The sequence below is a fragment of the Grus americana genome, chromosome Z, assembly GCF_028858705.1.
Source record: "Grus americana isolate bGruAme1 chromosome Z, bGruAme1.mat, whole genome shotgun sequence".
Taxonomy (NCBI): Eukaryota; Metazoa; Chordata; class Aves; order Gruiformes; family Gruidae; genus Grus; species Grus americana.
Window position 1 is genome coordinate 60,360,106 of NC_072891.1, and position 17,984 is coordinate 60,378,089.

At 39.2% G+C, this 17,984-nt stretch overlaps 1 protein-coding gene across 2 annotated transcripts; it reads right to left on the reverse strand.

Moving 5' to 3' along the window:
- Positions 1-230: 230 nt before the first annotated feature.
- On the reverse strand, positions 231-12,085 carry NUDT12 (nudix hydrolase 12). 2 transcript variants are annotated; one of them, XM_054810770.1, is made up of 7 exons: positions 11,677-12,085; positions 10,882-11,095; positions 7,679-8,274; positions 6,651-6,818; positions 5,038-5,151; positions 2,725-2,924; positions 231-1,441 (listed from the first exon to the last, which is right to left on the reverse strand). In XM_054810770.1, the coding sequence occupies exons 2-7, from the start codon at positions 11,085-11,087 to the stop codon at positions 1,331-1,333; spliced, it is 1,395 nt and encodes a 464-aa protein (XP_054666745.1). In that variant the 5' UTR covers positions 11,088-11,095; positions 11,677-12,085; the 3' UTR covers positions 231-1,330. The 2 variants fall into 2 exon arrangements, with proteins under 2 accessions (XP_054666745.1, XP_054666746.1); XM_054810771.1 differs by lacking the exon at positions 6,651-6,818.
- Between the last annotated feature and the right edge of the window lie 5,899 nt (positions 12,086-17,984).

A 17,984-nucleotide genomic window follows, 5' to 3' on the forward strand; every position in this document is an offset into this window, starting at 1 on the left:
AGAACTATAAGGATTTATAAAACATTTTTACTGATTCCAGTTTGCAGAGAATTTTGAAACAAATCTGACATCTTTCATTGATTTAAAAATATTTAAATTACTCCAAATAAACAAATTACCATATGATAGAAAGTTAGTATTTATGACTATCAGTGTATTTCCTTCTGGTCATTTGCATTTCTTTTTACATCACTGCAATGACTGCATAATAACAGACTACTGAAGCATTACATAATGACTTTAATAATAAAACCAGTATACTTTTATAACCTTCCATTTTGAAAGAATACAAATAACACAATAAATTAAGGCACAAATCTGGACTGTTGCATTAAATATACATAATTAAATATTTTAATTCATATATTGCTTTCCCAGTCTTACAGCTGGGGTTAATATATTTCTTTCAACTGTAAAATTCTTAATAGCAGTAATAATCTTAGGGTCTCCATTTCCATAATAAAACTTTGTACATATTTTGAGATACTATGTCTTGTTTAATTAATCTACTTTTCTCCTCCATCACTCTACAGTTCCATTTCTAATTATCACAGAATGAAATAACTCACTGTTTTGGGTCAATAAGTACATTATTATCTTATAAAAATCTCTAATATTTAGGCTTTTTGGGATGGTTCTCCAATACTTTCTTCATAAACAGAGTATTGTGTTACACCTTTAAATTCAGGCTGATGTACAATTGGGAAAGTGCAGGCCAAATCAGACCGGAGGAGTAAATATTCTACTTAGAGTGCTATTAATGTAAAAGATACAAAGTACTACATATTCACCATTTAAGTATGCTATTAGCTTAAAAATAACCGTCATTGATAAGACTTTCAGCACTGAATGTTGATTTTTGTGCCAGGAAGAATTTAAAGAATGGAGGCAGGAAAAAATGAGGAAGAAATAATTAAGACAAAACAAGACGATGTAAATACAGAATTTAAACAGCAGGCAAGGTCAGGCCTCTTTGTAATGTTGTGACTCCTTCCAGTGGGGGACACGAAAGACCAAATCAAACATTAAGAGCATAACAGCAAAAGGCACAATAATTTGATTCTAAAATGAAAAAGCAGCCTGTGCCCAACAATGTACCAATTTTAACTATTTGTTGCTTGCTTGCTTGCTTGGGATGATCACTGGATTGCTGTTGAGTTCTAACTCAGATCTGAAAACAGCTACAAAGGTTTGCATAGTTTAGCTCAGGAAATAAAGGAAAGGCTCACATTTGTGGGCTGCACATTTACTATATAATTATTTCTAATTTAGTCCTAATTTAGCATTTACTAGAGAACGTAATTTAACTTAAAGAAATCAATTATTTGAATTAAAGATTAGTATTCATTCCAATCCAATGTTTTATCAACTGGTGTGCAATAGCTCGACTTGGTGGTACAAAAAAAGAACGCTGATTTCCTTTAATGAGAACTTCGATGACCTGTAATAAAGACAGATTTTTTTTTTTCTTTAGAAGATAGTATTATAAACTATATGGAATCTAACATTATATTAATGCAGGAATTATCTTACAACAATAATCCATCAATCATTACTATAGCTTTTAAAAAGCTACTACCAGATTCTCCAAGACAGATGCAGAGAAAAAACCACACCGGATTCTGTGTGAATTCTGACATTTTTGAGCTCAAATGTGCCCCAAAGGATACTTTCTAACACAACCGTGGAGATTGACTGTTAATATTAGTGAAGGTTTTTGTGAAGCCTCCTTAAGGTAAGGACCACCAGATGGTGCTCTACACTGTTCCATAAAATACTATTTTTTTTTCCACATGTAGTGCAGAAGGAAATGTGTTTTGTTGTTTTTCTGAAGCAGTTGCTAACAACATGGAAGTACACTTTTAGTTTAGTATATTTCTGAAGTACATTTATTTCCAAGTCTAGACCAATCTGCATGTGACTGTATTCAGAACTGGTACTCATTTAAAATAATGCTGTTGGTTTTGTCAGGAGTACACTGAGATTGTATATGACTAACTTTGCCTTCCAATTGATTTACAGAGTTGACTTGCAACTGCTAGGCAGAAGTACAGTGTTATTAAAAGTTTAGCTCATAAGTAGCCTGTGGAAAAAACTGTGAAGTCTACGTTGTGTAAGCAATCTTTCCTTTTTCCACTCATGAACTTACATCTCTCTTTCTATAAGTGTCTTTTTCCTCTCTTTCATTTGACTATATTTTAAATACTCAGGAAAGCTTAGTGCAGAATTTCCTATTAATGCATAGTAACTGCATTTAATACCAGAGTATTAAAATAATACTGCGTGGAAAAAGTTCAAACTAATTCCCAGAGTTTTTACCTAAACCTGTCCCCCCTCCAGCAAATCTTGTAGCATGCTTGTTTGGAGAAACTCAGATGATGAATGCTATTAAATACTACTTCTGCCAAAATGAAAAGCACAGGCTTACTAGGAAAGTGGGTTAAAATAACAATAACTTGGATATCTCCCATAAGGAAAAGGTGAAGAGCTAACTGACAAAAATGTCATAAAATGGACAAGTAACTCAGAAATTACCACGAATATCTGCCTTTCTCTGGTTGCGTGTAATCTACAATTACAATATAATGCAATTGTAGCAGTACGATAAAACGAAGAGTATATGTGCTCATTCAACTTGCTGGAAAAAGCAAGTATGTATTGTATGCCAATACCAATACAGTCACAGACTAATCAATACAAGACAGAAATTAAATTGAACTTTACCTGTTCTCTAGTAAACCAGCAGGCATCCTCTATTTCATTCTTGTCAACTCTAATTTCTGTAGACACTGCAACAGCTAAGCAGCCAATCATCAGGGAGGAGGGCATTGGCCATGGCTGACAAGAGACATACTGAACATGGCCAACTTTCACTCCAGCCTCCTCTTCTACTTCTCTTCGAACAGCATCTTCTATTGTTTTGCCTGATCAAAAAGGGCAAAGAACAAGCAGCAGATGAAAATACGGAAAGTAATGATTACATCCTGTGTTTTGAACTGACTCAAAAGATTTGAAACTGCCCCAGTGTCCTGGTTTCAGCTGAGAGGGTTGATTTTCTTCATAGTAGCTAGTATGGGGATGTTTTGGATTTGTGCTGGAGACAGCATTGATAATATAGAGATGTTTTTGTTCTATGGACCTGTTGTTGAGCAGCGCTTACACAGAGCCAAGGCCTTTTCTGCTTCTCGCACTGCCCTGCCAGTGGGATGGCTGGGGCTGCACAAGGAGTTGGGAGGAGACACAGACAGGACAGGTGACCCAAACTGACCAAAGGGATATTCCATACCATATGACGTCACGCTCAGTTTATAAGGAGCTTGGGGGAAGAGGGAGAGGCGGGGTGGCAGTGTTCAGAGTGATGGCATTTGTCTTCCCAAGTAACCATTACACGTGACAGAGCCCTGCTTTCCTGGAGATGGCTGAACACCTGCCTGCCCATGGGAAGTGGTGAATGAATTCCTGGCTTTGCTTTGCTTGTGCGCACGGCTTTTGCTTTACCTATTAAACTGTCTTTATCTCAACCCACGAGTTTTCTCACTTTAACTTTTCCAGTTCTCTCCCCAATCCCAATTAGAGGGAGTGAGCGAGTGGCTGTGTGGTGCTCAGCTGCCGGCTGGGGTAAAACCACGACACCCAGACAATTATCTATAGAGATCTAGGTCACAGATTCGGGCACAGACCTTAAGTACAAGATACTTACGTCTAATAACGTAAAACTAGTCATTAAAGCAAAATGGAACTTTGAAAATAAAGTATGATGATTTCTCCAATGTAATTTTTATTTCCTGAATTGATAATTTCTTATAAACACAAACTATTATTACCACACCTAAAATGTCAAAAATTGGGTAGGAAATACATTGTTCCTTTAATTACTTCTGAAATGCCGATCTGTTTGTTTATAAATAGCATTAATTTTTAGATTTTCAGTATGATTGTAACAGCACGTAATACAACTTGAAAAATCAGTATTTAAAATGACAATAGTAAAAAATAGAGACTTAAGAAGACTTGCACGCTTTTCTGCATTGTATTATTCACTTTGCCTGACTCATTCATTATATTCACATACAGACAATTCTCCAAACTTACACTGCAATGGAAAGCTTTACTTCCATATTCATGGAAAATTCCTAGATGTAGACGTGGAATGTTGATGGTCGTAGGCTTACATATGCCTACATGTACTGTGTTGTAACCATGGATTACAGGTTCATTAAAACAGACAGTCTGTGCATCAGAGAGAGAACAGCTACGTTCAACTGATTAGAAGCTAATGATAAGATCGGCCACTTTTAAATTTCAGTTTATATACTTGAATTGAGTATCAGAAAGTAGTAAGGCTGGCAGGAGAAACAAAGAAGGAAAGAAATAAACATCTTGAGTTTTTTCAAATGACACCTGAATAAACTTATTCATGCTGTCACCATATTTCACCTACACACAGTTACTGAATATATACACTATAATTTCACTGGCGATTAAGATGTATTCCAAATACGAGAATATTTTGCAAATTATTCTGCAGCAACTAAGTAATTCCAACTACTACTGCTGAACACAGCCAGCAAAATATCTCTTTACTTTTCTTTCAAAATGATATAATTTCTGCTTATATATATATTTCTGCATATAATCAATCAGGTCCTAAACATGTAAGCATATGCTTAACTTTATGTTAACTTTGTTATACTTTAACTCTTATTTGTCCTATGCTAAAATCCCTTGCTAAGTATCACCAAAGAAAGGACCTTGTATGTGTTTTCAAAATGTTTTTTCACTTAAATATGTGATTTAAGAGTGCATGATGAGAAAAGTACTTTAAAATTTTATTTACTCAAGTTGTTTTTTTTTCTTTTTTTTGTATAAATCAGCTGCTGGAAAGTACAGAATAGGCGTATTTATTATAACAACTTATCTAACAGGAAGTAAAAACATTTATTTGACATAACACTGAACATATTTCTATATTATTTTCAAGGTACAATACTGATATGTGAGAAAATCCATTTGGTAAGGAAAAATGGAATTACTCACCAGGTTCTACAAATCCAGCAAGACAGGTAAACATTCCTGGGGGAAACCTCTTCTGCCTACCTAAAAGGCAGTGGTTGCCATCTGGATGGATGACTTGCATTATCACAACAGGATCTGTAAGGGACATGAAAGGAATATATTTGAACATTTAAGGGACTTAAAAGCAGTAATAAATTTCAGCCTATTTGACATCAATGCATGTAAATACAAATAAGATACCTTTAAGCGATTGAAATCAGTATTCTATAGGTGCCTAGAGCAAGTTGTTATTTCATTTCACTTTGCTTTTCTTTTCCTGTGCAAGGTATCTGTTTGTTTTGTTTTGCAACATACATGCTTAGTAGATGCAGTTTGCTAGCCAAGCCATGAAATGCAGAACATAAATTACCTGCAACCAAAGCACACAATCTATTGAGACTATCAGTAATACTAACCTAGCTATGCATTCAGCAGATAGCAATAATTTCTGCAGCAAAACGAATTTACTATGACCTCCTCTACACACACAGGTTTGAAGAAAGTACTTTTGACCGAAATACCAAAGAGCAGCCAAATACTCTAGTTACAATGTAAATACTGACTAAACTTTCCACTTTTGACTTTGTTGACTATTTGCTATCAATCTCTCATCTGATGTTGCACTTTTATCTACTTTCTCACTTCTAGTCATTTTATGTATCTTTTTCTTTCTTGCTTAGTATTTTCTCCTATTGGTATAATTCCCTCTGTCATGCCTTTCTGCACACTGTTTCATCTACGATTTTTTTCCCTTTTTTATCTAGCTCTTAAGTATCTCAACGTTTTGTGGTTTTGTCTATCTACCTCTGCCTTTAAATATTTTTTCTCTTGCTATTGTTTTTCATGGGTTTTTTGGTCCAATACACCAGTATTTTCTCTGTATGAAAACGCTTGATTCAGCAACCACTATAAACAATAATTTCAATAATTGTTGTCCTGCTCAAAGATATCTGCCTCATGCAATAGTGTAGCATATGCAGAGTTGCTCTCCGTAAACTTTCTTCAGAGCAAGGCATCAGTAGAAAATGCTGGTTCATCAGTCTTTCCTATATAATCCGATTCCTTCTCTAAGTTTGTTGTGCTAGAGACTGTAAAGAAACGGCCACCAGTATTTTTGGAAGCTTCACTATAGTCCATAAGACAGAAGAATATGGCAGGATTGCTTTGATTATTACAACGATATATTTAAAGCATGTAAAGGAACATGAAATTCAGAAATAAAACACACATAAAACACCCAGAACTACAACTGCAGAAAAGAGGACAGGGTAGGGGAAGGAAAGGTGATCAAAGAGTAAAATGTGACACTTTATATTGCTGATATCTCATTTATGTTGTTGGAACTTGTAATTGATATTACTCCATTGCAATAAAGATTGGTACTGTCACAGCAATTCTTTGTCACAGACTACTGCAAGAAAGAGAAGCCTGAACGACTTAAACAGAGCTGAGACACACATACTCTGGGGAGAGACAAGAATGTAAGACCTCGGACAGAAGCAAACAATTGAAATAACTAAAAAGAAATTGATTTACATGTATATAATAAAACAAACAAGCTGCTTTTGACCAAGTTTATCCTGCACTATTCTCACCAACTCTTGGATATGATGTGTTGTGAACACCTTGGAGACTGGGACAATCTTCTTTTAAGCAAGTTTTCTTGTAACCCCCTTCTTCAGTCTTGGTTGCACTCCCACATGTTGGGCAGAATTGGTAGCGGTTGTGCCATGCAAGAACAGATCTAGCCTGGGCTACTACTCCTTTAAAGGAATACATTGAAAATACACAAAATTAAATACTAATTCATGCAAGCTTTTAATAGTATTGAAAAAGCAAGTAGTAAATTTTAAAATAAAAATCAAATACTATGGCTTGAATTGTAATCTACTACAAAAGAAGTTGAACAATATAAGTTATTCAGATCTTTTACTTCGTAGCACAGCACATGCAATAGGACACAGTACTATGCAGCTACAGAAGCAAATTAATTCAGATCAATATACCCTGTTTCTCCGAAAAGTTACTCTGTCTGGGCGAAGTGCCAGAATTATATATCCCACTTTTTTCAGATGGCCATTTTAGGGCTACTACAAGTATTGACATAATAATGCATTGTTCCATTTAAGCTTCAGCTGCAAGTCAAGCTTGCCCTTTAGCCTTCTGTAAAAGCAAAATTGTTACAACAGCAGTTGTTAACAACATGTCCATAATGACATTCGTTCACTTTGAGATCCTGACTTTCCAACACTTGCTCACAGTGTTTCCTTCTCAGATGAGTATCCAACACACTCTCACTAAGGAATTAGTTTCATTTCTTGTAATGAAACTTCACTAATGACAGTTTTTTCCTTCATATTAGAACATTAATGCACATGATGAACAATAGATTTTAGTCTAATACTTGCCATTGCAGATGTTAGCAGTTTGCAACCACACGTGTTCTTACCTACAAAATTCTTCACAAAACCACTGACAGACTTTTAAAATTAAAACATTTCTAGAGCCTCTGAATATACCTGATTCCTTTGCAGTGGTTTGTCCTTGCATTGTATCTCAGTGAATCCCAAAACATATATTTCTGATTACACATTTGTTAACTCTTGCATTTTACACATCTTACCAGCCTCTTTTTCAGGTAGCTGCAGTAGTGCTGGCATTGGTGGGTGAAGAAAGTAACAGTCCTTGTGCTTCTGTTTAAATTTCTCAGCAGAAGCAGAATCTACACTAACAGCAAACCAAGCAACTAACCCATCCTCTTCATCTTCTTGCACAACTCTTCCATTGCAAGCAGCCAGCAGGTTCATGTGAAACTGAAGTTCAACTCCAAGAAAAATCAAGGTGCCTTCTTCAGTTTTGTTCATGCACTGCTCCACATCCTTGTGGTTCAGCCTGCAAAGCTTTACTTCTGGCTGCGGGGAGCTCTCTATTCCCCCACCCAAAGTAACCAAAGGACTTAGATTTGAGAAGAGGATGTATACTGTAGTTGGGTGGCTTTGTTTTTTGCTTAGCCACTTGGAATCTGTTCTTTTATCACTCCTTCTGTCCAGAAGTGTCAAGCCAAAATAATTTTCATATTCTTTCACTTCATTTGACAGAAAATTAGGTCTCTGCCCACCCTTCACATTAGCCAACAAATTAGCTATGTGCTTGTACCCCCAAAATTTAGCAATGTCCAGAGCTGTCTGCCTGGATTTATTAATGATGGACCTGTCACACCTAGAGAAACAGAAAAGAACAGTGGTTACCAGGGTAAATATGTTTAGGAAGAGTCCTGATACAGGATATACATCCGATACTATTAAGGTGCAAGAACTTTTAGACACTCCATTTATACTGGGGTGCTCTTTAGGCTAAATACTTAGCATTATGATAATGAAAAGTAATCATACTTCATTTTCTTTTGCTAAGGCCAGATCCCACATTTTTGTTGATCCACTCCAGATATCACTTACCAAAGTTCCTGCAACAGCGATAAATTAATTACAATCCCACACAATGCATCATAAAAAAAAAAAAAAAAAAAGGCTCAAGATCATTTACAAATAGAACTTTGATAGCCAGGCTACAGGTCTCTTCTGAATAACCAGTAATATAAAAAAAAACAAAAGCAGTTTAACTAGCACTACTTTTTAGAAGCTGCTGAAAGCAGCATCAAAACATGTACAAGAAAATGTTTACCATTAAATAAGAATCAAGAATACAGCCTCTGCTTAGTGAGAGAAGTAGCACCCTTACAACTATGGTGCTGATCCCTGTGAGGATCTCTTTGTTACCAAAATGTCTGCAAAATCACACAGATGAGGAAACATTACCTCATGATACATATTTAAATATTAACAAAAAAATTTTAAAAAGCTGAAATAGATAGGGGTTGATTAGGAGGTCAAAACTAATACACTTTTATTTTTTGTCAATTTTACCTCGGATAACTAAAACAGAAATTTCACTGTAAACTACAAATTATACAGTAGATGTGGGGCAAGACTCATCAATTTTTAAAACTAGAAGATGCTAGTGTATTCATGTTGCTGATACACAGGTTACTACCACAGGCAAGACCTTTTTGACTTGAGATTTTATATTAACCTGAATAGTTTTTGAGAGAGTTTCAGTATATTTTAGAAAAGCATTCAAAACTTAATTTACAAATTTTGGTGCAAAAGAAACTACTGTTGCCCATTTATTTTTAAAGATTAAGTATTGTTTAGGCAAAATCTAATTTCCCACTTAATTTCCTCTCTCTCAGCCACTGAATTCCACCTTGTATCTGCTCAGGTATCTGCAGACTGTGATCAGGCTGCTATTCAGTGTCCACAACAGTGGCCTGAACTCTAGATCACTAAGATCTTTTATTCCAGTCTACAAACGTTTCCTGTAGCTTTTCTCAAACATGTATGAATATAAAAAGAAATTTACTAGCTTTTCAGGATTAACCTCTGGAACATTATATAATAGTACCTCATATTTAGAGGTAGACATTCATATTTATATATCCAGCAATTGTATTTGTCCAAATGATTAATATGATTAAGCATAGCTAAAATGAGACCAATGAAACCACAGTATAACCTTAGGAATTATATTCAATTGCCTAAGAGAAGGGCCCTGAAAAGGACACTTACAAGTGGATATTCATTCTTTGTTTACAGTAAGTATAACTTAAAAACTTGTTATCCTGTTTACCAAACTGGTAAATTCCCCAAAATCTCAAACAATTCCTAAATACACAGATGATTTCAATCCACAAAATCTGTCACTCAGATACTCCTCTACTTGCTGGAATGTACTGATTACAGCACCAAACAGTGGTTCATCTGACGCTTCATCCTGAGATCCAGCAGAGAACACAGCATTTGGGTAGGACTGAAAAGAAGAAAAAAAAAAAAAAAAAAAGGGTGGGATGATCACTGGAGGCTGTGGAATGCTGTGCTTGAGATGACTCATGACTACAGAATGAGCTAAACTTGCTTGTTTCTGTAATTAGGGGTGCAGAAAGGAACAGACTGGGCTTGATTAATGTAGAGCTCAGTTGAACCGCAACACCTGACTCTCACCCTTAATTTTGAAATGCTTTCCATTTGAAATATTTGGATCCTGACTTTATTCAGGCTTCAGAAGAATCTTCTCTGGGGTCTCAAGGAGAACTTTGAAGCATTCTTTGCTTTTCTGAGTGTCTTGAAAATCTAGAAGCACAACAGTTGACTTGCAGATAGGCAACAAATATGATAGCAAGTTTTTGACAAGCAATGAACACGCTTGGTGTCATATTGAATGAAGAAAATAACATGACAGCTCCAGGAGGAAGGAGTAAATGAATTGTCAAAAAATTAAGAGACAAATTAAATTCATCAGTCAGTAACTTTGGTAAAGCTGTGTCTGTCATGTCCCACTTAACAGCCAGTACCTCAGCAAACATTCTGTACTGTACTGTAGATGCACGTGGATTACAAATAAATTTAGGAGAAAAAGTTGAAGTGGAACAATCAAATATACCAAATTTATACTAAGTACAGTCATTGGAATGGGATACAAACTTTGTTCTATTGTGTTGGTCTCTGGAAGGAGTGACAATATATCCTTGAAGATCAAGGCCGTAATTTTAGAGATGCTCATAATTTTTAAAGAGTTTCTTAGCAAATATGGAAAGCATGATGCAATAGCAGAATCCAATTATAAACAGACACAGAGTATATTTTCCTGAGTTTTAACCCTGAAAATTCTTCCACTATCTGTTATGTAAATTTACTTTTCTGAGATCAAGGTGAAATGGGCAGAAAGGGATTCAGGTTAGAGCTCTTCAATTGGATCTACCAAACAGCTTACCCTTCTTCAAGAAGAATCTGCACAACCTCAAGGTGTCCATTTCTGGCACCATACATCAGAGCTGTCCAGCCATTATCTGAAGGTGCATTGATCAGTGATGGAGAATGACCAAGCAGTGCTTTCAGTTTGGCTGCATCTCCAGCAGCAGCAGAATTATGCAGCTGAGAGATCATGTCCTGATGGAAATTCTTTTCAAAGTTTGTCATTTTGTCAACTAAGTTAAAAAAAGAAAAGAAAAATGCCTGAAAACATTTCCACCATTAGGAAAAGGATTTAAGTAAAAGAATTAAGTTTAATGCTATACAGATAAGCAACATTATCACCAAAAGTAAGGAGACAACATTCAAATTCTTGTATTTAGTATAACATTGTTATTGCCAACAAAATCTTAGTCCCACACATCTCCAGTGAAATTTTATCCTAGTAATCAAGATTAGTTTTAAAGAAAAGTAAAGATTTTGCTACTAAAATGAAGGTTATTTGAACGTGAAAAACGTGTTTTGGTTCCCGACCAGTAGAAAACTCCACTCCAAGAAATGAGTCTCAGATGCTTTGGAAACAACAAAAAACAATCTTCAGAGGGCAAGTCCCTTCGCAGGCAGAGGGACCCCGACAAGCACTGACTGACTGCTTTAGTAACTTCCGCTACGCCTCCGGCGGCCGCCCACCCCTGCTCCCCGCGGCAGCCGCTGCGGGGACCGCTGCTGGCACCGGCGCAAAGCGACGAAAGCTCCTATTCCGTAGCGAGGTGCCACCCGCTCCACGACCACTTCTCCAAGACACACACAAACGCACATCATTTTCTCCACCGAGCCCAAAACGGGGCCGACCTTCTACCGGCTCCCCGGCCGCCACACTGCCTCGTCCCGTCCCCCCCTTGAACTCTCTGCGCCCGTTACGACGGCGCCGGTCAGCAGCCGCATCCCGCAAGGCGCGGCAGAGGGGATGGGCGGAGCGTCCTAGGTGTGCGGGGGCAGCTGTCACCACGGCGCCTTGGGGCAGGGGCGGAACCGCGCATGGGCCGGCGCCGCTCCCGGCACCCGCAGGGAGCCCCATTACCGTGAGGGGTCGGGACGGCGCAGCTTCTGCGGGGAGCTGGGCTCTGTGCGCTCTTCCGCCTCCGCGGTGACGCGCAGTGGAGCGAGACACGAGTGGCTTTCGGGGGCTGTCGGTGAGCTGCGGCTGGCCGGAAGGCCCACCCTGGTGCTTGGCTGTGGGCGGTACTGGCAGTGGCCGCCGCCCTTCGCGACAGCCGTCTTCTGGGGCGCGAGGGGCCAGCAGGAGTGGGGAGGGTGGGGGGCCCAGAGTCAAGCGCCAAGCTACCGCTGGTGGAAATCGCCAGCCATTACCTGAATGCTGCTGCCGGTTGGGACAGCTCGCTGGGCAGGTTAAGAGCAAAGAACCATTTTGTCTTTCAGGCAGGAAACTTCATGGTTGCAAAAGCAATCAGACTGGATTTTAGCTTTGCTTCGCCGTGCTGGGGGAAGGCAAATCAGGTAGATTATGCAAGTACTTGTGAGAAAAGTGGAGCAAGTGAGGTGTCATGGCAAGGGAGAGTAGTTAGTGGGGAAGTTGCAATGATTATACCAGCTAGAAGAGTTTACAATAAAAGTGTGTCCTGTTAGCCTAAGACAAGCTTGGGGAAATTAAGGTTATACCAGTCCCAGAGAAATAAACGTGGGACTGTTGTTCCAGTGTGTTTGCCTCTGGTGAGTACTTTGCAAGCTTTGTGCCTGGTTTACAAAAACTGTTACCAAATGGCAAGCCTTAGTCCACATCAGCTAGTCTAAAGTCCTGATGTCAGCCTTGAAGTTTCAGAGAATAAGAACACTATTCTTTTAAAGTCCTGTTACTGGAAAACATAAAAATATTGAGCTTTCTTTTTACTTACCTTGGGAATTTTTGAGTTTGAGGGATTCACATCATCAAAAATCTTCAACACCATATATCTTTAAAGCTGGAAGAACTGGACAGCTTTAATGCTTTGAGAAAACATACCGTATTACCAAATTCATCTATTACCATAGTGCCTTATATTTCTGGTAATGAATGAAGAGGAGAGAAATTGTAACTGGGTCCTGTCAGTCCCAGTAATGGCACATGTAATTGCTGTATCTTGTGTAGTCATGGACAGAAAAACTTAACCTAGCCTTAATTTTTAAAACTCATAATAAGTCATAAGTTATTATTTTTTATATAAGTTATTTTTGCATATTATAAAGTTCATGCAAGTTATTTTTTGCATCATGTGCTGTTCTGAATTATTTTTAGATAGTCATCATTAAAAGTCAGCTTTCATACATCATACTAAGTGGTTTGTTGAACATAATAGGCAGTACAAAGTTTATGCATGCACTGTGTGGTCTTTATAACTCCTCAGTAAGCAAACCTTAAAGTCTATTGTTAGTGTTCTTAAGTTCTGTACTCTTATTAAAGCTTCTTTAGCAGAGGGTCAGCCAAGTGAGATAAAACTCCCCTTAGAAACAATGCAGATACAAACCAGTGAATGTGTGTGAAGAATTGATAAGAGTATTCTTCCAGATAGGAACAAATGAAAAAGGTAAGGGACGTGACTGTAATTTTATTCACTCAGCTGGAAGCTAGCCATGTCCTCTGTGGTGTGGGTCATGTACCCATAAGCAATTGTTTCCACCTGGTGAAGGGGTGCCACCAGCCCTTCAACAGCTAATGCCTAAAGTATTTTTTTCTTTCTGCTATGATTAATGTCTGAAGAAGAAAACAGCTTTATCGCTGTAACAAAGGCACAATGCTAGTTCATATCATCTTAGTAATGCCTTAAATCTGCCATTTATGAAGTTCTGACAACTCAACTTTACATCCTGATCTGTGTAATGAATTCCCTGATTTCTTAGGTGGGCTAACGCAGTCTTTGTATTCTTTATTTGACTAACTCATGGGACCCTGTTAAGAGCTTTGAATCTTGTTTTCCTTGTGTATAAAACTCAAGAGAAAAGAAAGCATTGTAACTCCTACACAGCATACTAGGAGACTAAGCCGAAAGATGGATATTTTGGGATTCAGAAAGTGTATCACTTGATGCTTATATGAAGCAAACTATGTGCCATCTCTTTAACATTCATATTGAAGATAAAGACGTATGTAAAATACTTATGTAGAATCTATATATACACAAACATTCTGGTACTGTAGCACCAGTCAGCAAGTTACTGTGTCCTGCTACATGATGAAACAAATGATATAGATTAAAAGATCAGCTATGGTTTGGGGAGGCTTTTATTATCTTTGGTGGTGCTTCATGGGTTTGTGAGAGGAAGAGCGTGTTTAACAAACTTGGTTTCCTTCTATGATAAGGTCACTGTGTTGGGTTTACGTGGCAAGGTTTTGGTAGCGGGGGGGCTACAGGGGTGGCTTCTGTGAGAAGCTGCTAGAAGCTCCCCCTGTGTCTGATAGAGCCAATGCCAGCCGGCTCTAAGACGGGCCCGCCGCTGGCCAAGGCCAAGCCAATCAGCGCCTCTGTGATAACACATTTAAGAAGAAAAACACTTAGAGAGAGCTTTTGCAGCCGGAGAGAGGAGTGAGAAGATGTAAGAAACTCTGCAGACACCAAGGTCAGTGCAGATGGAGGGGGAGGAGGTGCTCCAGGCGCCGGAGCAGAGATCCCCCTGCAGCCCGTGGTGAAGACCATGGTGAAGCAGGCTGTCCCCCTGCAGCCCATGGAGGAAGGATGAGGGGGTGTAGTGATTCCACCTGCAGCCCGTGGAGGACCCCACGCTGGAGCAGGTGGAGGCACCTGAAGGAGGCTGTGGCCTGTGGGAAGCCCACGCTGGAGCAAGTTCCTGGCCGGACCGGTGGACCCATGAAGAGGGGAGCCCATGCCAGGGCAGGTTTGCTGGCAGGACTTGTGACCTCGTGGGGGACCCCACGCTGGAGCAGTTTGCTCCTGAAGGTCTGCACCCCATGAGAGGGACTCCATGCTGGAGCAGGGGAAGGATGAGAGGAGTCCTCCCCCTGAGGATGAAGAAGCAGCAGAAACAACATGTGATGAACTGACCGTAACCCCCATTCCCTGTCCCCCTGTGCTGCTGACGGGGGGAAGGTTGAAGCCGGGAGTGAAGTTGAGCCCGGGAAGATGGGAGGGGTGGGGGGAGGTGTTTTAAGAGTTGATTTCATTTCTCATTCCTCTACTCTGTTTTGCCTAGTAATAAATTAGATGAATTCCCTCTCTAAGTTCGGTCTGTTTTGCTCGTGACAACAATTAGTGAGTGATCTCTCCCTGTCCTTATCTTGACCCACAAGTGTTTTGTTATACCTTTTCTCCCCTGTCTAGTGAATGAGGGGAGTGAGAGAGCGGCTCTGGTGGGCACCTGGCCTCCAGCCAGGGTCAATCCACCACAGTCACCCATCTAGTTGACCAAGGGAAGCCAGTTGATGTCATTTTTTTAGATTTCAGTAAAGCTTTCGATACTGTCTCTCACAGTATCCTTCTGGACAAAATGTCCAGCATACAGCTTGACAAAAACATAGTGCAATGGGTGAGCAACTGGTTGACAGGTCGGGCCCAAAGAGTTATGGTAAATGGGGTTACATCAGGCTGGTGGCCAGTCACTAGTGGGGTTCCCCAGGGCTCCATTTTAAGGCCAGTTCTTTTTAATGTTTTCATACATGACTTGGATGTAGGACTAGAAGGTGTCGTGAGCAAGATTGCAGATGACACCAAATTGGGAGGAGCTGTCGATTCTGTCAAGGGTGGAGAGGCCTTGCAGAGAGATCTGGATAGATTGGAGAACTGGGCAATCACCAGCTGCATGAGGTTTAACAAGGGCAAGTGCCGGATTCTGCACCTGGGAAGGGGCAACCCTGGCTATACATACAGACTGGGTGATGAGATGCTGGAGACCAGCCATGCTGAAAGGGACTTGGGGGTCTTGGTCGACAGCAAGTTGAACATGAGTCAACAGGGTGTCCAGGCTGCCAGGAAGGCCAACCGTATCCTGGGGTGCATCAAGCACGGCATTGCTAGCCCGTCTAGGGAAGTGATTGTCCCACTCTACACTGTGCTGGTGTGGCCTCTCCTCGAGTACTGCGTGCGGTTTTGGGTGCCACAGTACAAAAAGGACATAAAACTATTGGAGAGTGTCCAAAGGAGGGCAACAAAGATGGCGAAGGGTCTAGAGGGGAAGACGTATGAGGAGAGGCTGAAGTCCTTTGGTTTGTTCAGCCTAGAGAAGAGGAGACTGCGGGGAGACCTCATCACAGCCTACAACTTCCTCAGGAGGGGGAGCGAGGGGGCAGGCGCTGATCTCTTCCCTCTGGTGACCAGTGATAGAACCTGAGCGAACAGCATGAAGCTGCGACAGGGGAGGTTTAGGTTGGATATTAGGAAAAGGTTCTTCACTGAGAGGGTGGTCGGGCACTGGAACAGGCTCCCCAGGGAAGTGGTGACAGCACCAAGCTTGACTGAGTTCAAGAAGCGTCTGGACAACACTCTGTCATATGCTCTGATTCAGCTGGTCCTGTGTGGAGCCAGGAGTTGGACTCGATGATCTGTGTCCCTTCCAACTCAGGATATTCTATGATTCTACGATTCTGGCAGTGCCTGTATCATTTATGGCATGTACAATGTGAAATGGAGTTTCAGATGAGCATCTAAGTAAACTCTTCCATACTCCAGTATTTAATTACTTTATTAGGCTTTTTTCCGTGTAAAAAAATTGTTTTTTAAAGGTTAAAAAAGTAATTGGTACTTTTCAGTATTGCTAGAGCTTTTATTTTTCTGCCTTAGAATTTTTCTGCGTATATATGGGTGTCAAGTTATCTCTTTTAGCATGACACTGACTTCAGTAGCAGCTGGATACATGGAATATTCTTTCCTTTAAACTCCTGAACAAAATGTATGTAGACTTTGTATTGTATCCGTAAGGCTTAAATACTGTTTGTGCTAATAGGGTATTACTATCAGAATGCTCCTGCTTCCCCTTTTCCCTTCTCCCGTAATTTGCCTTCAAGAAGTTTTAACTATTCAAGTGATGTATGTATTGGATCCTACAGAAACTTCTGTCTCTACCTAGAAGGAATTGTCCTTGGGAACTTTCTTCAAACTTTCTTTTTCTCTGTATTTTCCAAATGTAAAGGGATTGTATCAACTTTAGTGTCATTGAAGGCTTCCTCAATTTGCAAAATGTGATGCATGATTTTCTTCTTGGATGATAAGGTATTTGGACAGAAGAGTTCTTGTTCTTAATTTTCCCAGAATTCTGTACCTGTTCCAGAAGTGCAGTACAGGGTGACTAATGCTTATGTTTTTTATGCTTCTTTTGTAATCCATTTTGGAAGAACAAAGTTTGCATTATTTAGAAAATGTAATTTATGTAATGAGTTCAAATTAATTGTTATACTAAAAGGTGTATGACTTGGGTTTTTTTTTTTTGTTGTTCTTCCCCACATACTTTCTCGTATATTTAAAAAAAAAAAAAAGAGAAACTACTATTTGAGAGGTCAAAGTACAATAGTGATAACTGCTACAGTACAATCTTGCAAAACTGATTGCAGTTAACTCCAGTTGGGACACGCAGGTTAAATCCAGTTCTTCTATCCATATTACACTTTCAGATTTGTCAGTTTCATTTGTTTTGAACAGGAACAACTAACTAATAAGGATCCCTGTTTTAATGATTTACTTAAATTGTTCACTGTGTTTTCAAATACTAAATAAAATAATTGTTCATTAGCTTGTTTTTAAAAGTGGATCTCTGAAGGTTTAATGTGCCCACTCATTGAGTTTTTATCTTAGAAACAGCTGTAGCTGGAGATATACGTATATGTATGTATATATTGGTTTTAATCTTTGTTAGAGCTGTAAGTAGAAGGGTCCTCTTTTCTAAGCACATGATTGAAGCTATGTGGAAATATGAAAATAGTTTGAGATTTTGATACCTTTGAGCTATAAATCCTACTTTAAATAACTTCAGAGCCAGACTCTGTCCTGCTCCATTCTCTGTGTGCTGATTTTTGTTACTGTGCAGTATATGTCCTAGTGAATAGTATTTCACTTAAAAATAGACATTACCTTGTCCTTTTAAATTTGATTTGGTTGTAATTTCAACATATATTCACTGAAAAGT

Bases quoted from the DNA above. Each gene is read 5' to 3' on its own strand.
- NUDT12 (XM_054810770.1), bottom strand. From the start codon at position 11,087: ATGACAAACTTTGAAAAGAATTTCCATCAGGACATGATCTCTCAGCTG. The intron at 8,275-10,881 runs GTAAGCTGTTTG...CTGTTTCTCTAG, and splicing joins CAGATTCTTCTTGAAGAAGG to GTGTGACAGGTCCATCATTA. The intron at 2,925-5,037 runs GTGAGTAATTCC...CTTTTTGATCAG, and splicing joins TGCTGGATTTGTAGAACCTG to GCAAAACAATAGAAGATGCT.